The sequence below is a fragment of the Myotis yumanensis genome, unplaced genomic scaffold, assembly GCF_028538775.1.
Source record: "Myotis yumanensis isolate MYYU_CA2020_CCGP unplaced genomic scaffold, mMyoYum1.0.hap1 SCAF_11, whole genome shotgun sequence".
Taxonomy (NCBI): Eukaryota; Metazoa; Chordata; class Mammalia; order Chiroptera; family Vespertilionidae; genus Myotis; species Myotis yumanensis.
The window spans coordinates 15897248-15921620 of record NW_027223762.1 but is presented as its reverse complement, the minus strand read 5'-3'; the positions used below and the strand labels follow the sequence as shown (position 1 = coordinate 15921620).

The 24373-nt window shown below is 38.6% G+C and overlaps 1 protein-coding gene and 1 non-coding gene across 2 annotated transcripts; one reads left to right on the top strand and one right to left on the bottom strand.

Annotated features, from left to right (window-relative positions):
- Positions 1–1662: 1662 nt before the first annotated feature.
- On the top strand, positions 1663–19215 carry FAM98A (family with sequence similarity 98 member A). The gene is made up of 8 exons (XM_070429002.1): positions 1663–1806; positions 5079–5227; positions 8037–8171; positions 12075–12259; positions 13232–13312; positions 13896–14012; positions 17188–17355; positions 17444–19215. The coding sequence occupies exons 1-8, from the start codon at positions 1754–1756 to the stop codon at positions 18131–18133; spliced, it is 1578 nt and encodes a 525-aa protein (XP_070285103.1). The 5' UTR covers positions 1663–1753; the 3' UTR covers positions 18134–19215.
- Positions 9015–9118, bottom strand: LOC139020198 (U6 spliceosomal RNA). Its single transcript, XR_011473218.1, has one exon. It is a non-coding gene; the product is annotated as a U6 spliceosomal RNA (small nuclear RNA).
- Positions 19216–24373: the final 5158 nt, after the last annotated feature.

The window sequence follows — 24373 nt, the reverse complement described above, 5'->3', positions numbered from 1 at the left end:
GAATGAGGTCTTTAGATATCCTAGTTACAACATAAATACAAACAAATGCAAAATAAACTACAAAAGATTTCTAGTAGATCCTATAAAAATGATTGAAATATTTACTTTTTTCCCTTTTCTATTGAGACATTATTTACTTTTAGAAGCATTGTTTTTATTGCAGCAAGATGTATTATAGACTTATTTTAAATAATATATTTTAAAAATCCCTTTGTGTTGGTTACCTTCCCTTTAATCTAACAATTTGTATTAGAAAAATAAATTTAGGGGACTCATTACTTGCTCACTAATAGTGTTACAATTTACGTGGAAAATTGAGTCAAGAATGAAACTTTTTTTCCCAAACTGATTTTGCATTCAGCATTACTTTTTATTTGGCACTTTCTACAACCCTATGAGAATAAATTATTATTCCATTTTTATTATAAGGTAATCATGTACAACATATACAAGCTTACATAAATTCAAATAGCTTGATATTCCTATCTTTTCACATCTAGCCTATAAATTCTTTTTTTTTTAAATATACTTTATTGATTTTTTACAGAGAGGAAGGGAGAGGGATAGAGAGTCAGAAACACTGATGAGAGAGAAACATCGATCAGCTGCCTCCTGCACACCTCCTACTGGGGATGTGCCCGCAACTCAGGTACATGCCCTTGACCGGAATCGAACCCGGGCCCCTTCAGTCCGCAGGCCTACCCTCTATCCACTGAGCCAAACCGGTTTCGGCCCAATTTATGCTTTAGTATAATTTTCTAAATATGCCATCATCTTGAAAACTTTTTTATTTCATTTTTTTCAATAATTTCTAAGCGTATACCCAACCAATAACTATCAAGAAATCATTAACCACCGTGAATTGAATGTTACAACCAGGCAAATAATATCAAAGGCAATTGCATGACAGGAAGAAAAACAAAGTGTATTCACTGTCTAAAGTGCATGGATTTAAATATATTCTATTCTTTTTGTTATGCAATGAAGCCCTCTGCCCCACCCTTTAAAATAAGATTCTTAGTGTCTGAAGGTCTTAAGAAGTCAGAAAATGCAAAGCGGGGAGTGCAACAACTTTCTGAATATGACCACGACAAAGGAACGTTTCCTGCTCCCTGATCCTCAAAACACGTCTCCTGCAACCACAAGGAAATCAAAACGCATTTACGGTATATGCCATTCTCGGCACTTGTCCCGTTTGTGTCTCCGAAGCTTAAGAATTTTCCCCTTCTCCATGGCCCGCAGCTAAGGCGAGCACACGCTGGAGGGGTGGGGACAACCCCTCCCTCCACTCCCTGAGGTCCAACATTGTTTCACAGACAACACCCACCCGAATCTAGAGACCCCCGACTCCTCCCCCGTCCGCCTTGCCCCAAGATTCACATTTGCGTAAAGCAAGTTAAGAGAAACTAGAACGCTGCCTCCCCCCCGAACCTCCCCCCTCCCCCCTCCCCCCGTTGCCTGGTCCCCACGCCCGGCTGCCACGCAGCCAGTTTGCCTGCCCTTCTTTGGGCTGCCGGCTTCACTACTCAGTAACACGCATGTGCCAAACTCTGCCTCCCGGCCATCCGTCAGCCGGCGGGGGCGGGGCTATGGGCGGTACCACGTTTCTTGCGCACGCTCGGGACATGCGCAGTGCAGGGGCTGAGGCGCCAGACGTCGACTTGGAAGTTCCGGGGAGGCAGCGCATGCGCTAGCGTACGCGTTGCCGGCGAAGAGGGGAGCCTCAGGACTCGGAAATTTGAATACCGCTAGCATGGAGTGCGACCTCATGGAGACTGACATCTTGGAGTCGCTGGAAGACCTGGGGTAAGAGTCCCAGAGCACGGTCTCCCGGTCCCCACACGGCCGGCCCCCGGGGCACACCTCCGGAGTCCCAGACGGAGACACCTGGCTCTCCACGCCGCACCCCGCGGCGCCTGGCTGTCGCCTCCCCTCAGGCTCCGGGACCCCAATGCCACGTCCGCTGTCTCTGCCCAACTCGCTCGGGGCCCTCCGCCTGCGACGCCCCGAGGCCTGCCCGGTGCTCCTTGCAGCCGAGGTCCCCGCGCTGTTTGCCGGTCTAGCGTGTCATTGTCTGGGCACCGGTTCTCGCCCACCCCCTCTCGGAGCGCCTCTCCTGGCTCCCCGTCCTCCGGCGGGACCCCCTCACTTCAGAGGTGGCCAAAGTTGATTCTCGGATTTCCTCCCTGTCCTCCGAACTCCCCGTCGTGAGCCCCCACGCCTACCCCACCCCGTGGGTCTCAGGACATCTTTGCCCAGTCATCTCCGCAGGCACCAGGCTTCCCGGAGCCACATGTCTGCGCGCCGCGTCCGTGCCGCCCGCTCGCGGTGCCCCTCACCTGCCGCCACCTCCGTGGGAACCGCGGGCAGTTCCTCCCGCGTCTGACACGCCTCGGAGCCACTGCTGGCCCTGACTCACCCTCGGGGTCGTCTGCACGCACCAGATCCCTACCCGTTTGTGGTGTCCATTGTCTCCCCTCCTGACAGCTAGCTAACCCACAGGTCGGCTCCTCTAGAAGTGGGAAATGAGGCTGCTTATCTCCCTGGTTTCCCAGGTCAGAAGACTCTGTTAAGACCTGAAAACTCAGAACCTTGGGGTCACTGTGGTTTCAGAACAAATCGTATGATTCCATATTTGGCTAGAGGTACAATGTCAATTTTTTTTTTTTACAGATTTAGGTAGCTGTATGTATAAAGAAACAGGTCCTTTATCAAAACCTCCCCCTGGGGCTTTTGGGTCACGTGGAAACCATTTGAGGGGAAACTGTGTTCTCCTTGAAGAAAGGACCCTGTGGGGGTTCCCAGAGTCTGTCCACTTGAGTAAACTTGCTGTCCGGGTAGAAATTTTTAGGAAAGGAAGTGGCAGTGCTGATCGCCTTTCTTTGTCCAAGTGGATGACCACTGTCCTTTTTTTTATTTTTAATAATGAATATTCCAAACTTTAGGGGGCTTATTTCTTTGAATAGGGTAGACGTAAAAGTGGTGCAGCAAAATGGGCTGTTTCGGGAGACATCTCACTCGAAATTGCACGCTCACAACTGAAGCCATTCATTCAGTGAACGGTTTTTGAGGAACACTTGTTCCGGGCAGTGTTGGGCTGTGCACGGATGGTACCGAGCGAGTTGGAAGAGCAGTGCACACCACCCGGATGTGCTGTGCGGAGATGTGAGGAGGGTCCCTTTGCTGCCAAAGGAAATCAGGTCCTAGGACAGTGATGGCGAACCTTTTGAGCCTGGCGTGTCAGCATTTTGAAAAACCCTAACTTAACTCTGGTGCCGTGTCACATATAGAAATTTTTTGATATTTGCAACCATAGTAAAACAAAGACTTATATTTTTGACATTTATTTATATATTTAAGTGCCATTTAACAAAGAAAAATCAACCAAAAAAAATGAGTTCGCGTGTCACCTCTGACACGCGTGTCATAGGTTCGCCATCACTGTAGGAGCTTCTAAGAAGCGACCCTTAAGAGTAGTGTTGGAAGCTGTGGGATGAGTGGACAAGGTAGACCTTCTTCAAATGCAGTCATTCTGCATGGGAAGGGGTCACCAAACAGTGGGTGATGGGTGATGTTTCTTCCCATTATTGTTCTCTTACCTTCTTTTAACTGTGCTCTTGGGGACTCTCAAAGTAGTCATTGTAACCACGTTATTTAGTTAGGATGGGTTGTAATGTAAGCCGGGGGATTTCCTGAAAACTTGGCTAGAAATGTTAACCATACGACTTAGTTTGGTGGCATTTGATCATTAAAATTTAGTCTTCATTGATGGGTGTGTACTCTTAAAGGATTCACTGAGGAAAGCTGGAATTAAATGACTATCTTTTATCTCTAATTTGGCACACGGTAGGAATTCAGTAACTCTACTTGTAAAATAAAAGAGCAAAATCTAAAAGTGGAACACAAGGAGAAGTTTCTAGGCCTCGTCTCTTTACTCCAGTATCTAATGTGTGCTTTTAAATCTAGATGCCAGAGATCTATAACCTCATTTTGTGTAACACTTTTTCCATTCCATTCAATGTATACACATATACACTGAGTGGCCAGATTATTATGACCACCCCATCAGTACTTAACTGACACTTCCAAAAATACTGAATATTGAAAACTTCCTAAGCAGATACTCTCAAGGTCTTATTATTATTATTCGCATAACTAATTCACTTCATTGTACTGATGGGGTGTTCATAATAATCTGGCCACTCAGTGTAATTGTATTTTAAAAGGATCAAGTATCATAATTACTCTAACATTTCTATACCACTAAACATCAAATTATCTTAAGCGTACTTAATATATTATTTTTATTAATATTTTCTTTACGAAAAAATAATCTTCTGAAGAATATATATTTTAAAATTCCTTTGAGAATGACAAAATCTTTCATTATAGCTATATCCTAGATTGGGGTTCATTATTACTATTGCCTTTTATGAATGTTTGAACATTAAGTAATTTTTTAAAATTACATTTGAATCACTTGCAAAGGATTAGGTTTCACTTGTACCAGTTCACCCAAACAATAACTCACCAGCAATTATTAAATTAAACTTGACATTTCTCTGGTACTAGCAGGTCTTACTGGTCTTAACCATCATTAAATATAGAAAAAGGAAATAAATAATTAATTGGAAAGTTTTGCTTTTAAAGAAAGTCATTAAAACCCTAACCTAATTGATTTCTGGAAAAATCTCAAGAAAAAATAACCTAAGTTTTATTTCTAAACTAGCAAAATATAGTATAATTAGCTATCACTTATTAATCTGGTTTTAATACTCAGTTCAGTTAGAGTAAGAAAATAAATCTTTATACAGTAAGAGCTTTCAGTTAGTGTGTAGAAGTAGACATAAATATTCACCTATATTTTGAAGGGATGAAATGCAGTTAACATTTAGCTTATTTTTCTAATGATTTAGTATAGTTCAGATTTTTATATTTGTAAGTTTAGAAACTGGTCATCATAAGATCTTTTTTAAACTATCAATTATAGAAATAATACATAAATAGTGTATATTGCATCTATAATATATTAGGTGTGATTCTATATTCTTATGAAGTGTGATTTCTTAACTCACCAGTTACAAGGGTCCATTGTTAGAAGATGGCGCTCTGTCTCAGGCGGTCTCTGCTGGAGCCAGTTCCCCTGAGTTTACCAAACTCTGTGCTTGGCTGGTGTCTGAATTAAGAGTGCTCTGTAAACTGGAAGAAAATGTGCAAGCAACTAACAGTAAGTAAATATCAGTTCTAGGTGCAAAATATAAAAAATAAAAGTTGGGTATTGTCAATTGAACATTATCAATACTAAAGCTAAAATTTCAAGTTCTTTGTAAATATAAAAAAAAAATTTTATAAAGCAACAGAATACTCTGCCTCCATTGTTTTTAGAGAAAAATGATTCAGAAGTTGAAAAAAACCAAAATATACTCATTCAAATGTTATGGAAGGTGAAAAGACCCTATTACTAAGATATAGAAAAATGGAGAGAAATATAGCATATGTGAACTTTTCATTCTCTGTAAAACTTGTGAGATCGTAAATTGGTGACTAGCACTAGAAATTAGGATATTTTTCTTTTTGTACTACCAGATTCTACAAGTACATACGTAAAGTAAATGCTCTGTAATTAGTATATGTAGGGAGAAAGAGAGCGCTTTATTAAGTTTTCTGTATAAGAATGTATCACTAGCTTTATCAAAATCAAATCCAACAGCATCAGATTTATAGCATTGAGAGCTATTTTATATTTGCCAATTTTGTTATGGTTTTAGCAATAACAACTACTGTTTTGTTGATTTTGCAAAAGAGCTGTCCAAAGGCTTAGAACCTGAGACTCCACCATCTGGTTTCCCTCCTACCATAGGTAAACCTATAATATAATAGACAAAAGAAAAATGCCCACCTGCTAATCCACTCATAGAGAACTATACACATAATCCCATTTTCTTTTTCACAGAATTCCATTGTGAAGAGCTCACTCTTTTATGTTTAATATATTTAATTTGTACATATTAATTGCACTTAACTCTAATTAAGAAAAAATTTTCCCTTCATTGATTTTGAGAGAGAGGAAGGGAGAGGAATAGAGAGATAGAAAGAGGGTTGAGAGAGAAACATCATCAATCCGCTGCCTCCTGCCTGCCTCCCTACCGGGAATTGAGCCCATAACCTGGGCATATGCCCTGACTGGGAATCAAACCAGTGACCTCCTGGTTCATGGGTCAACGTTCAACCGCTGAGCCATACTGAGTGGGCCCAATTCTAATTTTTAAGGAGAGTATAGTACAATAGTAATGATAGCAGCAGCTTACATTTATTGAGTACTTATTATGTTCTGAGTACTTTACTTGTATTAACTCATTTTAACCTCAGGGCAGTCCTAGGTTTTATTACTCTTTTATACATTAAACAAGGAAACACAATGAGGTTAAATAACATCACCTAAGGCAGTGATGGCGAACCTATGACATGCGTGTCAGAGGTGACATGCAAACTCATTTTTTTTGGTTGATTTTTCTTTGTTAAATGGCATTTAAATATATAAAATAAATATCAAAAATATAAGTCTTTGTTTTACTATGGTTGCAAATATCAAAAAATTTCTATATGTGACACGGCACCAGAGTAAAGTTAGGGTTTTTCAAAATGCTGACACACCGAGCTCAAAAGGTTCACCATCACTGACCTAAGGTCACACAACCAGTAAGTGATAAAGCCAGGATTCAATCCCAGCTGTCAAATTTGGGAGCCATTACTCTTAACATTGCCTCTTAACCTAACATTTCAGAGATTGTAAGAACTTCTGAACAAACACCTGTGCTATATGGTAACTATTTATAACCCGGATCCCCTTTGTTTATATGAAAACACTTTATAGAAGCCAACACATAAAACAGGTAAAGTGTAGCTGTTGTAGTTGAAGTTGAGAGGGAGCACTTTTAGCACAACTCTCTCCCAGCTGCCTCTAAGGAAGTCTGTGCAACTCTGGACCTCACAGAACACAGTTTGCAAAACAATTGATAATACAGTCTTCCCATTTTATAGATGAGAAAAAGGTCTCAGGTCAAGTGACTCTCACCGTTTGTTAATTTTTTCCCCACTGTGATATTGAATAGAGAGCCATCAAAATAGTAAAGAATAAAGAGCATTGTTTTTCCTTGGTTCACCCAGTATACTCTATACTTTACATGTTATAGGAATACAGAACTACAAGTCATGTTTACTACCTTCACACTTAGTCTAGAAACTAGAAATATCTGGCACAATTGAAACAACTGGATATTAGTAGTAATTACATGATTCACTTTGTGGTTCACAGTGGGAGGAAATCAGTTAGTGCTCTAGTACCTGGGTAAAGTTTCATCAAGGAGCAAGACCACTGGACTTTGATGGAATAACTGAAATGAAGGCACAGATGTGGAAATTAGACTGACCTATGGCATTGAGGAGACTAGCCTGGCACAAGTAGAGGAAATATTTGTGGAAGTAGTAGGTAACTATTACAAACATAATCTGGGAAGGGCAAAGTAGAGAGGCTATGCTTTAAAGACAGAAAAATTTGGCCTAGCCGGTTTGGCTCAGTGGATAGAGCGTCAGCTTGTGGACTGAAGGGTCCTGGGTTCGATTCCAGTCAGGGCACGTTACCTCAGTTGCAGGCTCCTCCCCACCCCAGTGCCCTGGTTGGGCTCATTCAGGAAGCAACCGATTGATGTGTTTCTCTCACATAGATGTTTCTCTGTCTTTTCCGCTCTCTTCCACTCTGTCTAAAAATCAATGGAAAATATCCTCAGGTGAGGATTAAAATAAAGAAAGAAAAAGTCGATTAGTTGAGGTAGAGATTAGCCATTAAAGGTTCTCAAATAAGGGAATAACCTAATGAAAGTATTTAAGGAAGAAATTGTCAGTGGCGTGAGAAAGGATGAATTAGAAGAAAAAGAAACTTTTGTTAGGAAAATCTTATTAAGAATTTCAATTTATATATGTGTGTATGCTAGTGGGAAAAACATTTTTATTAAATAAGATGATTTAATTCTTCAAAGGCCCGAATGAAGCTGAAGAATTCCAACTTGAGGTGAGTGGGCTACTAGGGGAGATGAACTGTCCATACCCTTCACTGACTTCTGGGGATGTGACCAAGCGCCTTCTCGTTCAGAAGAACTGCCTCCTTTTGCTCAGTAAGTTCATGGCTACTAGAATGTAGCTATTATTTTCTGTTTATGTTTTCCAAGACTAATAAACTAGTTGTTACTGTTTTGTTTTAGTGTGGATTTAATTCAGAATACTTATTTTAAAGAAACCTTGATTAAATTTCCAGCTTAGAAGCTATTGGGTCTATGCGCTGGTAGCAGAGTTGTTTTGTAATTGCTACTCATTTATCATTGTGCTTCACCTACTGTGACCAAAGGTAGTGCTGGAGTGTTCAATGTGTGATCATTAAACCTTAGCGTTCTAGACTGGAAGCACATTTTAAAATAGACTGGGAAAACAGTGTGGGAATAATGAAGTTTTTTGTTTTTTAAATTAAAGTATTTTCTTGTTGATGTTTCTTTGTTGGGTAATTGGTTAAGAGTGTTGGTTTTGTTTGTAAATGTAAAATTTTCTGCAATAATATTTGCTTTGTTCCTGTACTTACCCATCATTGAGGGAAATAAATTATTATAAAAAGTTCTTTCCTTCCATGTTTTGTCTATACTAACTACTATTTCTCTCTTCACCCTGAAAAACAGTAAGTAGACTCAGAAATTTTGCTGTCGTAAACTCTCCAATAAATTCAATGAATAGTATTAACTCAGAATTGTTGTAGCATTCTGAGACACATTTAAATTAAGCTTCGGTTAGCTGAGTAGTACAGTTCTTATTATGACGAACACAAATAAGAGTATTTTTAAAATATTTGTCTTTACAACTGTACTATGTTTTCTAGAAAATGCTATAACTCTAATTTTGAAGATACAATTTTAAAAAAAGTGTTCATAGCCATTATACTGAACACTAATTATTCCAGAGTCACTTTTTTAAAAAATATGGAATGTTTCATGAATTTGCATGTCATCCTTGCACAGGAGCCATGCTAATCCCCATATTGTTCCAGTTTTAGTATATGTGCTGCCGAAGTGAGCATCAGAATCACTTTCTTAACTTCCCCTTTGCCAAATGATTGTTACTGGGGGATATGCCCTTAAGATTAGATACTGCTTTAGGTACTGATACTGCCGCAGTAGTTCTGTGCACGCATGCAGTAAGCTTCAAATCATATAGTTTCTGTAACTGGCTCAGCCACAGTGTGCTCAGTGATTCTTTGGCAGCACTTTATCGTTACCAACACCTAATATTTGGCACTTAGAACATGTTATCTTACATAGCAGGACAACAGCTGTGTGGAAAGGTTAGTAATAACCCTGAGTAGCTAATTCTTTCCAAGAGCTCAGAGTTTGGCCTTTTTAGTGCTGATATTTATGAAAACCACTTTGAATATAAATCTTTACAAAATACCTTTAACTCTTTCCTCTTTCTTAAGTAGACTGCACAGAACATGATCATTTTGGGTCAATATTAATAGACTGTTTTAATGTGCTATCACCTCAAAAGCTTTTCAAGAATATGCAACTATTTGCTCAACTGAATGACTGAGTCAGCTAAAGTTTACTCTGCTCTTTGTGTTCTTCACACATACACACTACTCACCTCCCTCTTTATCTTTGCTTTTGCCGTTTCCCCTTTTCTGAAATATTCCCCTCAGTTTGTTTTCTCTTTCATGCTAATGTTTATGTACATGTACTCATTCTCTACTTGCTCCGTATGAATATTTTGTGTCTTTCCCAAGTATCAGTTGTCACATGTTGATGCTATAATTTGATTTACTTCTTCCAGCACCCTTACCTTACTGATTTGAATCTTTGAATATATTGTGTTTTGAGGGGTAAAAAATAAACTAACCTCATTGGAATTGTTAGTAAAATAAAATAGTCTTCGAATGAGTGGCTAAAAAACTCTCCTGTGTCAGATTAAGAACAACTTTAACCATTCGTTGGCCTTTCTGGTTGTCAGAACATTTCCCTTAGGTAAAATAAGTCATTTCTGAGTTTCTAATAGATGAAAAACTATTCATCTTTTTATGCATTTATTCTTTATTCCTTACTAGATTGTCAGTAGAGGTAATCTTTTTTGTTTGTTTTGCATTAAATATCCAGTCAGTGCCTTTCCTAGTACTTTGAACACATCAGCTACAGTTAATGCTTTTTGATGGTAATTGTATTGGGGAACTAATTTCGTGAATACCTGTGCTTTGTCCTAAATTTAGAGAACAAATTTATTAAATCATATAACATGATTTTCTAGAACAAGGGTTGGCAAACTCTTTCTTAAAGGTCCAGGTAATAAGCATTTTCAGCTTTGTGGACCAGAAAATCTCTGTCACAACTCTTAACTGTGCTGCTATATAGCGTGTAAGCAGCTGTAGGCGATACGAAACAGAGGAATGTGGCAGTGTTTCAAAAACACCTTATTTATAAAAATTTATTATTTTCATGACAGTGGGGAGTTTTACTGTTTTGATCTTTTAACTCATTCACTTTGCTGTGTGGAACATGTTAAGATTTGATCAAACCCATTTAGAATTATCTTTCCAGAAACTCAGCTGTATATATTGTTCTAGAATAGGAGTTGGCAGCTTTTCAGAAATGATCTGCCAAAATTATGATCCCTCTACTTCTAGCATTACACCTTGGGTATAGGACATAAGATATTCAGGCTATATTCCTCTGTCCTTCTAAACTTAAAAGCCCCCAAAATGGCTTTTTTTCAAAGCCATTTTTCTCATATTATCAGGAGGTTCTCATTTGGTCACATTCCTGAAGTCCTGAAATCCACATGATTACTAATCGTTTTATAAAAACGTAAATGCCCTTAGGAAGGTTAAAGGAATAAGATTGAATATTTGTATCTTCACCTTAATTACCTGAAGCAGATTGCAGCCCTCATTATCCATGACTGAAATCAGCACACACGGGATGATACTGATACAAAAGGACTCTGCCAAGAAAGGATTTGAAACTTGTTGTTTTCACAGGAGGGGATGAGAATGAGGAGAGCAGGGGGAAGGGAATACTGAGAAGAATACAGATGGAAGAGGGGGGTTTATTTTGAACAGCCAGAACGTGACATTAGGCTACTGGACACCATTAGAAAGGAACTTTGGGGAGTTTGGTGCCTTCCCCCTTCTCCTGTACATTAAACTTTGATTACTTAAAAATGTTGTTTCACGCCAATTCTAAACAGACTTCCTAAGTATTGTATGGTTAGAGGAACATATAATTATACCAGAGGCCCATTGCACGACATTCGCCCTCTTGGATCACCCTCTTGCAGTCCGGGATCCCTCGGTGGACATCCCCTGAGGGGTCCTTAGCGCTGCCACTGCTGCGCTTGCCAGCTGTGAGCCTGGCGGCAGTGGCAGGAGCCCTCTCCGGCCTCCAAAGCAGTGCTAAGGAGCATCAAGCCCTGCTTCTGGCTGAGCGACGCTCCCCCTGTGGGAGCGCACTGACCACCAGGGGGCAGCTCCTGCGTTGAGCGTTTGCCCCCTAGTGGTCAGTGCGCGTTATAGTGACTGGTCGTTCCGCCGTTCAGTCACTTTGCATATTAGCTTTTTATTATATAGGATCATTGGTGCATGTCAGTGGTGAGAAGTAAAAAAATAACCTTTTTAATTGTCACTGAAAATTTGCCACCTGCCACCTTTTGCAAATTTGTCAACAGATGCCAACCCCTGTTCTGTAGATTCCTTAATAGAATGCAAGAATCCAGATTTTTAGATGTCAGCTACCTTGATCCTTTGGTTTCAAAGAAGAATCACTTATTTTTAAATTAGCCTTTAAATATATATTGATTAAATACCTGTGTTACAGAATCAGTTTATATGCCATGTCACTTGAGGTAAATATGGTTTTCCTTTCTTGTTTTTATCCATTCTTGCAGCTTTAAAAGTTACATATCATTAGGTCTATAGAGTTGTGACTCCAGACTTATGACTATTAACTGTAGCTGTATCTCATTTTGAAATCTTATTTTGTTTACTTCAGCATACCTCATCTCAGAACTAGAAGCTGCCAGAATGCTCTGTGTGAATACTCCTCCAAAAAAAGCTCAAGAAGGAGGCGGTAGTGAGGTCTTTCAAGAGTTGAAAGGCATATGTATTGCTCTAGGAATGTCCAAACCTCCAGCCAATATAACTATGTTCCAATTCTTCAGCGGGATTGAAAAAAAAGTAAGACCTTTAGTACCAGATTGTAGTGTATTAAAGGCATAGTCCTACATTTGTTTGAAATGAAGCAAGTTAATTTCTCTTAATGGGAACCTAATGTGCATATTATTAAGTAATTGTTACTAAATGAGTTTTGGGTTTTAAATCCTAGATGCCTTAAAGAGAAATCAGTATTTTAGTATGTTTTTTTTAACATGTTAGCATGTTTCTTTTTCAAAAAGAAAACTTGACACTTGGATTTATAAGCTGAAATAAGCTAGATATAATGTAAAAAGAATTAAGTCCTTTAAAAATTATTTTATAATTGAACTTTAATGCAATTAACTTTTAAAGTCTTTATCATTAAATGTTACCACCCTCCCCATTGACTGGACAGAAAAGGATGTTAATGTTCTTGTTTTTAATCCACTCACTTCGAGTCTTACAAAGTTTCAATTGGCGATTTAGATTTCTTGACTGCTAACATAATCTAGTACGTGAAAATAATTTATGCCACACATTATCAACCATGAAGGGGTTTTAAAAAATTAATGAATAAAAGAGGATGGTATTTGTTATAGCAGAGTTATTCTCTGTATGCATATCTGTTGGACTCTAAGAATTGGTACATTAGCATTATGGGGCAGATGGACACCATGATGCACAAATCTGGCTGAACTCTACAGGGGAGCAGCAGTGTATCCATAGTCCCTATTTTTCTGTGTGTTCATTCATTCCTTCAGGAAATACCCATTCAGTGCCTGCTGTTGTCAGGCACTGTCGTAGGTGCAGTGAAGGAATCATGCTTCCATAGGCACGAGAGGAGTGGGCCAGCGAGTGTCTTTATTGTGTGGGTCTTGTACATTTCAAAACATCCTCCGCCTTTCCCTCTGTCAGGAATCTTCTTTTGATGGCAAGATATGATGGGACTTAGGAAGATGAGGAGGATAGGTGTTATTTTTACGTTTATTCATTCATTTATGTTTTTTGTGTCAGTTAAAGGAAACATTAGCAAAAGTTCCACCTAATCATGTGGGAAAGCCTTTATTGAAGAAGTCATTGGGACCGGCCCACTGGGTGAGTAGCGATCATCTGTGGAGTGAATTTGCAAGGAATCATCCATCTATCCTATGACATTTATGTTGACCCTACAGTGGGTGCTTTTTAAGTTATTTTTTCTAATGTAGTTTCCTAGATGGACATTCTTAGAATCAGTTGTGAATCTTAAGATTTGTGCAGCAAATAATTTTAAGATTAGAGACACTTAGAATTTGTAAATATTTCATACAGCTGATTAAAATGAATAGAAGTTCAGTATGATGCATGTTTCTAATTGCCAAATGGGTTGCCTTCAAGCCAAAAACTTCATTGGGCTGAGCTTCACACAATGGATTATCGGAAAGCTAAATCATACTTTTGTACTGTACATATCTGTTACTATGTTTTGAGACATTATTTTGCATATCATTTTCTTAATTTATAACTTTTATTATATTTATTGAATAACTATTTTGTGCTAAGTGCTGGGATTCAGGTATGAATGAAACAGATAGTTTCTGCCCTTTTGAAACAAGGGTCAAGCAGGTTTAAATTCTAACTTCTTTTTTATTTTTATTATTATTTTTTTAAATTCTAACATCTTAAAAATGTTTTGTTGCAGGAAAAGATAGAAGCAATTAACCAAGCCATAGCCAATGAATATGAAGTTCGGAGAAAGCTGCTAATAAAACGTTTGGATGTCACTGTCCAGTCTTTTGGTTGGTCTGACCGAGCTAAGGTACACATTAAATAATTTAAAAGAGCAGAGTATTTATAGACTTGATCCTTAAGCATTCCTAGTACAGTTTAGATACAGTGGAAACTACAAGAGAAATACATAGGAAACACACAGAGGAACCTTTCTTTTCAATATTGTTCAGCAAAACTGGTATGTAATAGACCCTACTTGAAGCGAAGTACTCATATGTGAGAGAAATGGAGAGAGTTTCTGAAAATTACTAAAATAATAATTTTTAAAATTATTTGACAATTTAATTTCATTGGATTTAGAAAGACCAAATATTATGATCTATAGAATTGGAGAATAAGACTTATTTTAGCTTAAATGAGATAATCCAGTTAAAGGTCTTAGTCATTCAACAGTAGATATTTATTAAATAACTGCTATATGATCAGTAAGTGGGAATTAATGAATGATTAATTGATTAATTTAACCTTAAAACCCTGAAATGGAACTAAATCTTGAATTTTTGTGGAGGTTGGTCCAAATGTTAGTACGAGATGTTCCCTTAATAGTGCATTCAATTTTTTTAAAATATATTTTTATTGATTTGAGAGAGGAAGGGAGAGCGAGAGAGAGAAAGAAACATCAGTGATGAGAGAATAATTGATTGGCTGCTTCATGCACGCCCCCCACTGGGGATTGAACCCGAAACCCAGGCATGTGCCCTGATCAAGAATGGAACCTGACCTCCTAGTTCATAGATCAATGCTCAACCACTGAGCCACACCAGCTGGGCAATGCATTCATTTTTAAAAATAGATTTTTCTCTGAATTTTAGTGAATTGACTTAGTAAGTGCTTTTATTTAGTTCTCCAATAATCTTGCTAATACGTTAGTTTCACAAAAATCTTGAAACCTTAGCAAAGTCCTATTTGACTAAATTGTAGGGGCAGATATCTATTGGGTTATAGCATTTTAGTATTGGAAGGAGGTCTTAGAGATCAGTCTTAACTCCCCTCATTTTGTAACTAAAAAAAGATGGCACCCTAACCGGTTTGGCTCGGTGGATAGAGCATCGGCCTGCGGACTCAAGGGTCACAGGTTTGATTCCTGTCAAGGGCATGTACCTTGGTTGTGGGCACATCCCCAGTGGGGAATGTGCAAGAGGCAGCTGATCGATGTTTCTCTCTCATCGATGTTTCTAACTGCCTATCCCTCTCTCTTCCTCTCTGTAAAAAATCAATAAAGTATATTAAAAAAAAAAAAAGATGGCAACCTAGATAAATGGGAGCCTGCCTAATATCTCACAGCAAGTCAATAGTATCAGGAGTAAACTGTTCTCTTCTGCGATTGCTGTTTAAGAAATACAAGTCCTTCCTTAAATTACCTTTGATAAAAATAATCATTTCACCCTCAGCATAGTAGATATAATTTAAATAAATAAATAATCTACAACTTTCAGCTAGAGAAACATATGATGATTGATGAAAGTGCACTGACGGAGACATTGATACTGTGGTTTAGTCTTGGGTAGCCATCAGTGGACTTGACAGTGGGCACCCTGATACTCTGAGCTTCCGTTTACTCTCATTTTTGACATCTTTAAAGTGCTGGGTTTAATCTAGGTGATATTTAAGATTCTGTTGAACTATAATACACAATGGTTGTGTGAAATATATAAATCTATTGAGGATAAGGAAGGTCTATACAAATTATTTAACTTGCACAAATCTACTTTTTCATTTAATGGAATTTATGTACTGATACTTCATTTCGAAACTTCGTTTTAAATTACTTTGTAGAAATTATTTTAATATGTACAAAGTGAACTTTTATTTCATATGAAATAAAATTTGTGTACTTATATCTCACTTTGAAATTGCACTTTAAATCAGTTTTATTTGAAACGTTTTCTCAAAGGTATTTGTTTCCATACAACAAACATTGATTGAGTACTTATTTAGGTACAATAGTGACTCTAAGAAAAATAAATATAAGATATTCAGGAAACATTCCCTAAACTATGGAATGACAATTTTTTTATTCTTTTCATTATTAAATCTTTAAAAATGAAAGTCACAGATCATCTCATTGTCTTAACTACAATAGCTGTTTGCATTTTTAGTATCTTTCTTTGTTCATATGTTTAATCATAGTAAATTACTTTTTTACATTCTATTTTGTTATATAATGTAATCCAAATATTTACATCAATATTTGAGTACCTGCATATAACCAAAAGGCATACCAAATATTTTTTTTCTTGTGCTGACTTGCTGTGTATTGTAGTTGTAGCTGTTGCTTCTATAATTTAATAGATAGGGATTGTTGCTATTTCCCAAAATTTAGGTTACTCTAATTTGCATTTATTGAAAGTGTTTTATATTTGTTTGAACTTACATGATCTTGTGTGAATTTTGTCTTTATATGTATTTTTTAATGTATTTTATTGATTTTTTACAGAGAGGAAGGGTGAGGGATAGAGAGTTAGAAACATCGATGAGAGAGATCAGTCAGCTGCCTTCTGCACACCCCCCAGTGGGGATGTGCCCCCAACCAAGGTACATGCCCTTGACCGGAATCGAACCTGGGACCCTTCAGTCCACAGGCCGCTCTATCCACTGAGCCAAACCGGTTCGGCGTCTTTATATTTTTAATTTATCTTTATTGGTCTGGTGTTTGAAATAGATTTAAGTAACTTGCCCAAGTTTTCTAATTTCCCAGTGATTTGTCTTTCTCCTTAGATCTAACAACCTTAATCATTACTTACACTTCTACTAATGGTTAAGATAGATCCTTTGTCCTTATTTATTATTTATACCAGAGGAAAATATTAAGTAGGAAGGGATCACTTTTGTAAGAAATGTATCATGTTGTGTTAGCATAATTAGTCACAGGTAACATTTTTTATCTCATAATAAGCAAATATGGGAATATTAAAAAGCAACTATCTGAGACCAATGGCAAGGGTGACCTTCATAGTCCCAAATTACCCCTCTACCCCCTGGGTACCTCTTCTTTACCCCAAAAATATACATACATAATCATTTCTTGCTGTACTGTAATAGAGTTCTTGACTAGGTAGGAGCAATGGTGAGTATATAACTTTTCCCCTTGAGCCTCCTAAATATTATTACCAGACATTTTGGAAATCTTTTAACTTACTGAATATGAGTGTTTATATTCATTTTGAAAACTGACATTTTCTTTGAACATTTTCTTCCAACAGAGTCACACAGAGAAATTAGCAAAGGTCTACCAACCAAAACGTTCGGTCTTATCTTCTAAAAGTACTATTTCTGTTGCTCACCTTTTGGCTGCAAGACAAGACTTGTCAAAGATTCTAAGGACAAGCAGTGGTTCTATAAGAGAAAAGTCTGCCTGTGCCATCAATAAGGTAATTAGAGTACCTTTATCTTTTTTTCCAATACAGGTATTTCTGTTTACAAAATAAAGTGGTTTAAAATGCCTTTCTTCTCCTGCAGGTGTTGATGGGCAGGGTGCCTGACAGAGGCGGTAGACCCAATGAAATTGAGCCTCCGCCCCCAGAGATGCCACCGTGGCAGAAAAGGCAGGATGGCCCGCAGCAGCAAGCAGGAGGCCGAGGCGGAGGGAGAGGTGGTTATGAACATTCCTCATATGGAGGACGAGGAGGTCATGAACAAGGAGGGAGAGGTGGACGTGGTGGCTATGACCGTGGAGGCTACGACCGTGGTGGCTATGACCACGGTGGCCGAGGGGGAGGAAGAGGAAATAAGCATCAAGGAGGCTGGACAGATGGAGGGAGTGGAGGAGGAGGTGGCTACCAAGATGGTGGTTATCGAGATTCCGGCTTCCAGCCAGGTGGCTACCATGGTGGCCACGGTGGTGGCTATCAAGGTGGTGGTTATAGTGGCTTCCAAACAACTACTTATACAGCAAGTGGATACCAGGGTGGTGGATACCAGCAGGACAATAGATACCAAGATGGTGGGCACCATGGTGATCGAGGCAGTGGTCGTGGAGGGAGAGGTGGGCGTGGAGGCCGAGGCGGACGCGGAGGCCAGGGAGGTGGTTGGGGAGGGAGGGGGAGCCAGAATTATCACCAAGGGGGACAGTTTGAACAGCACTTCCAGCACGGTGGTTACCAGTATAATCACTCTGGATTTGGACAAGGAAGACATTACACTAGTTGAGGCTACAGAACCTTACATTTTGCTAGAGCTCAAGTAATAGAAACTTAGTTTAAGAATCCTGAGTCCAGTGTGGATTTTGAATGTGAGACCACAGGTGGCAGAATCCAATTCTGTTGGATTTTTTTTTTAATGGGCTTACATAATGCTGTTTATTTGAGAAACACGTACAACATCGCTCCTTTGTATGAAGAATTTTTTTAAAGGTAATTAAAATTGCCTTTAATTGACCAGTAGACTAATTCCACAGTCAACATGCATACTTTTTTGAAGAAATTACTTGAATAAGTAGTTTTCAATGTACAGTTTTGAAAATGAGGATTCTCCTAGATTTTTTTAGATTTACAACTAGGAAGCCTTCCTCATATTAACAACCCATTTATATGTGTTTTCCTTATACTATTCTAATGTCTGTTTTGCAAGCACAGTTTCCACCCTGGTTGGCTTTTTATTTGGAGAGGTTATGCCACATTTGCTTCCTGATAGAACTTTTAGGTCAGTTCCTATTAACTGAGCTCTTCTGCAGATAGCACATTCAGTAGCCTTATCCTCTTGATGGAATATTATACCACAAGTGGAACTCAGAAAACCTTGAACGTGGCCAAAATCCGTCAAGATTATAAAAGCAGACTAAGTTGTGAGTCTATTGTACATGTAGGCATTTAGTGAAGTATAGCAATTCAAACTGACCTGCATTCATTCAAAACAAGTTCCTCCTTCAACCCTATTTTTACTTGAAATCTGCTAGAAGAAACAGCAAACTGAAATTTGTTTTATGCACGAGTTAATACCACTGGCTCAGCAAATACAATTTAGTTTGCTTTGAGCAGGAGACTTTTTTTTTGTAACGTTAAGAAATGCACTACAGAGAAAGAGGACAGATTTTTGCTTAGTGCAGGAGGCCCTTTATTATTGCTGCAGAAAACAAAAGCCTGGCTGAGCTGATGTTTTACATTCTCCTTTACTGAAACCTACACGACGCTTCTTGCTGGGTTTTTGTATACTTAAACATTGTCAAGCTGTGAAAGAAAATGGCTGGAGGTGTGCTTTGTGTGAAAGGTGAGCAATAAAGTATCTGTACGTTCTCTCTGGTGTTTGAGTTTTAATTTTAGCTACTTTTTAAAAGGAATTATTCTGCATAATTGCTTCAAGCTTATGAACTAAGGCCTATGTTCTCCATCCTTCTCCACCCCCCCCCATCCCCACCCACACCCCCACACCGGGAGATTGCTGAATGTTCTCTTAAAACAATTTGTAGTGAAAGATAATGTTTACCCTAGAACCTTAAATAAATTGAAAAAGAGCTGTTTCCAAATTTACCTTTTACTATGTTATAGCTAGAAAATGTCATTACTCATATGTGGCCACTGGGTGTAGCTGTTGCTACACAGTGTATTAGGCACAGGTAAATTATGGCCCCATCTTTTAGGGATTTTGTTTTATGTTCTCCATTCTTCCTAATAATGAGGAACATTTTTCTTAAAAGGAAGAGTTTGAAAATATAAATATGTTTGTAAAAAAGAGAAATAGTATTTCCTGTTTCTACTAAATTGGTTTTTTAGAGTAAGGAATCAACTTGTCTTGCCATTAAAAATATCCTATTTGCTGTTGAGATAAGCACATTGTTTTGATAACTAAACATTTTTGAAAGTCTCCCTTGATCTTTTTGTTAACTTTACCTGTTCGTTAGATTTTTTGGCTACCTAAGTTCTGTCTTAAAAGTTTTAAGTTTTGGTCTCTGCTGTTATAATACTTAGTATAATTATGAGTTTTTTAAAAATATATTTTCATTGATTTCAGAGAGGATGGGAGAGAGAGAGAAACATCAATGATGAGAATCATTGATCGGCTGCCTCCTGCACACCCCCTACTGGGGATCAAACCTGCAACCTGGGCATGTGCCCTCGACCCGAATCAAACCCAGGAACCTTCAGTCTGCAGGCCAATGCTCTATCCACTGAGCCAAACTGGCTAGGGCAGGAGTTTCTTATTAAAAATAAGATTGTCAACGTTTCATATCTTAAAATATTACATTTAGTAATCTGTTTTACCTAGCCTCAGAATATACCTAGTGACTATGCTGCATTCTTTTGACATATCATTTCATTTTTATGTTTAATAGATTGTTCTTCAAATATGAGCATATTAAAAAGTAAATGACACATTTCTCCATGATGATTCTAAAATTTTCATTTTCTGCTTCAAACTAGAATTTTTTCACATTATGAAACTATAAAAATGGTCTTTTAGTTTCTCATTGATGAAGATTACATTATCTAGAAATAGGATATTTCAAACCACCAGTTGGGTTATATTAAAATAATAAAGTTACTAGATTTCTTAATAGAGCAAGTCTGTTGATCTTACATTCTTAACCTTAACTTGTAGTAAATAATAGGGTATGTGGGAATTCTGTGGAGAAACAAAAATTAGGAGGAAATTTTTTACCTGAAATTTCAAAATACTGTCTCTTAGAGACAAACAGTACCTTTTGTTAGTGCTTTGTTTCCTCCCTATTCCAGGAACTAAAATAGGATGTCAACACTATGAAAATTGTCAAAGATGGGGCCCTGTCATGTTCACTTCTTGCTCTAGATCCAAAAATTGAGCTAGTGTCCAACTGTGGACACAGAATAAAGTATATTCCTGCTGAGGGAAAGAAAGCATTTGAAGTCATTTCTCTATATGTACTTAACTATTTTCCCACTTCCTAATTCACTTACACATAACTAGAGGCCTGGTGCACAAAATTTGCACAGTGGGGGGGGGGGGGGGGGAGTCCCTCAGCCCAACCTGTGCCCTCTGCAGTCCAGGAGCCCTCAGAGGATATCTGACAGCAGTCGGACATCCTTAGCGCTACTGCGGAGGCAGGAGAGGCTCCCACCACCGCTGTTGTGCTGGCCAGCCACGAACCTGCCTTCTGGCTGAGCAGCACTCCCCCTGTGGGAGCACACTGAACATCAGGGGGCAGCTCCTGCGTTGAGCGTCTGTCCCCTGGTGGTCAGTGTGTCATAGCGACCACCATTTGGTTGATTTGCATATTAGCTTTTTATTATATAGTGTCTTAGATGTTTATTTTATTTTTTTTAGGTTTTCTGGATACTTTGCCTTTTGAAAATTTAGGTTTAGCTAAACAAAATACAGTTATATAAAACTTTTCCTGGTGCTTGTCTTTTTCTCTTGTTCTTCACTAATGTGATTCTAATCACTAAAAATGTTCCTTTTGTTGTTAAGCACTGCATTTCCACATTTCAAGAATGACTGATTGAAGCGGTTATGCACGCCAGTGTTTGGACTCACTTATTCACCTTTAAGTTGCCTGCAAAATCATGTTGATAAAAAGTGTTGCATAAACATAACTGTTGGCATGAGAACTTCCACAGTAAATCACTGTCCACTATGTATCAATGAAAAAGTTTGGAATTGGAGGGAAATTCTCAAAAGAAAAAAAAATTACAATGACCAGTATGTGTTAAATTGTTACACTTTCTTCAAGAAGAAAAAGGCCTGCAGTTCAGTTCAATAAACTCTTGGTTGCTTGCCATAGTCCAGGCATTGTGGTGGGCATTTGAAGCACAAAGATAAATGAGGAAGTCCCTGCCTTGGGAAATGTCTAGTAGCAGATGCAGAAACAGAGCTTGTAGTATACTATGGTTTTTAAAATGAAAGATCGCAGGGTATTACAATGGCACAGTCTTCAGTATTGCTGGCATGAGGTGAGGTGGAAACTGGCAGGAAAAGTTGGAAAGGGTGCAGGTGCCAGGTAATAGAGGGCTCTACATACCTTTCTAAATTTAGTGTTACTTGGACCTAGTTTATGGACCTTAGTATGCCAAGGCATGGATAATGGATTCTGTATAAATCATTGGCTAAAGCAGCGGTTCTCAACCTGTGGGTCGCGACCCCTTTGGGGGTCAAACGACCCTTTCATAGGGGTAGCGGCCATCGGAAAACATATATATAATTACATACTGTTTTTGTGATTAATCACTATGCTTTAATTATGTTCAATTTGTAACAATGAAATTGGGGGTCACCACAACATGAGGAACTGTATTAAAGGGTCGCAGCATTAGGAAGGTTGAGAACCACTGGCAAAGATTTGAATGGCAAACACAGAGCTCAAACCAATGTATAATAGGGACGGAGAAGGGACAAATTCAGGAAATAACAGGTAAGACCACTGCACTTATTAATTGGCATAAGAATAAGAAATTTAGTATGACTCCGGGTTTCTTTGTTTTGTAATTGGGTGGCAATAACGTTAATTGTAACCAAATTTAGGAGAAGGGGGAGAGGTACAGGGGGACTGAATAATTACAACCTATTAAAAATTATTTTTATCTAGCAATCAGTATCAATGCTATTTTTGAATGAGGCAATTACAAGATGACTGAGATCAGATTTTCTTGGAGAAAGGTATGAAAAGTACTATCAAGTCTTCTGAGCAGATACATTTACTCCCAGTTGTACATAGCTCCCAGCACTTAATCAAGGCCTTCGCTAATACCATCTCTAAGGTCTCTGTCTCCTAAGGCCTTAGGCGCTTCAGAATCCTTTATCTCAACAGAGACCAGTTCACGTGGGATAGAAGACCAGTCATAAGTCAGCTACACTAATGTGGGACTACAGAGAAATCGGTTTCGTTCTAACTTATTCTCAATTATCAGAAACTAATGAAAAAAAGTCAAATAAAACAAATAGAAAGTTAATCCCAACCTAAAAGATGAGTGAAAGCTATTTTAGTACATATGCATTTTTAATATACTGGAGGCCCGGTACATGAAATTCATGCACAGGTGGGGTCCCTAGGCCTGGCCAGTGATCAGAGCTGTTCAGGTTCCCCACCTCCCCCCTTCCTTCCCTGCTGCCCACATCCACTGCTACCCACCCCCGGTTCCCCATCCCAGCCCCGGGGGCCCAGCCCTGATTGGGCGATCAGGGCCTGCAGGCTGGGGGCAGCTCCTGCATTGAGTGCCCGTCATAGCGACCGTTCGTTCTGGTCGTTCTGTCATAATGGTTGCTTAGGCTTTTATATATCTATATCTATATATATAGGTATATATCTATATATCTATATAGATATAGATATTTTATTGATTTCAGAGATGAAGGGAGATAGAAACATCAATAATGAGAGAGAATCACCAATCAGCACACCCCACCCTGGGGATCAAGTCTGCAACCCAGGCATGTGCTCTGACAAGGAATCAAATTGTGACCTCCTGGTTCAAAGGTCAACACTCAACCACTGAGCCATGCCAGCTGGCCTTAGTATCTTATTTACCATCTGATGAAATATAATGGTTTTAAGTCTTGTGAAACTGTTCTCTATCAATTTAACTTCTTGCCCAGATATTTTAGTGCTTACTATGGAAAACAAAGGAATAGCGTGTTTTCCCTAGAGCAGTGGTCGGCAAACTCATTAGTCAACAGAGCCAAATATCAACAGTACAACGATTGAAATTTCTTTTGAGAGCCAGATTTTTTAAACTTAAACTATATAGGTAGGTACAGTGTTATTAACTTAATTAGGGTACTCCTAAGGCTTAGGAAGAGCCACACTCAAGGAGCCAAAGAGCCGCATGTGGCTCGAGAGCCACAGTTTGCCAACTACGGCAGAGGAACTTACTCTGTAACAAATACTAAGGATTCATTTAGAACACCAGGAGGCAGGTGACCAGGACTCAGAACTTGGGAGCTCGAGCTATGTGACCTTGAGCAAGTTATTTAGCCTAGCGAAACCATAATCTTCCAACTGTAAAATGTGGGTAGTAATTCCCACCTTCATAGAGTAGCTGTACAGATTCAGTGTGATGATCTGTAAATGCCTATCACAATGTATGATACAAAATATGCACTCACTGTTTAGTTACTGCCAATACAGAGGTAATTACTACTCAGGAATACCTTAAACAGAATCTTAGGGAGAGTCTCTCACTTCCCTTCCTGACTCGTTAGGAACAAATGTTGCAAAGTGCATAGGATTCAGTCCGTACAACTTCAAAACAGCCTAAAATATCCCGATTGCCCCACAATACAGAAGCGACGATGGACAATGTTATGCATTCTTTTGCTTTTAAATTCCAGGGTGTTTTTTTTTTCAAATATGAGTATCTTTTTCATTGCATTTAGTGTGTATTTGATAACACCAGCTTTGGAACTAGGCTACCAACTTACACCATACACAGGAATAAACTCAAAGCGGATAAAAGTCTTAAATGTAAGTCGTGAAAACATAAA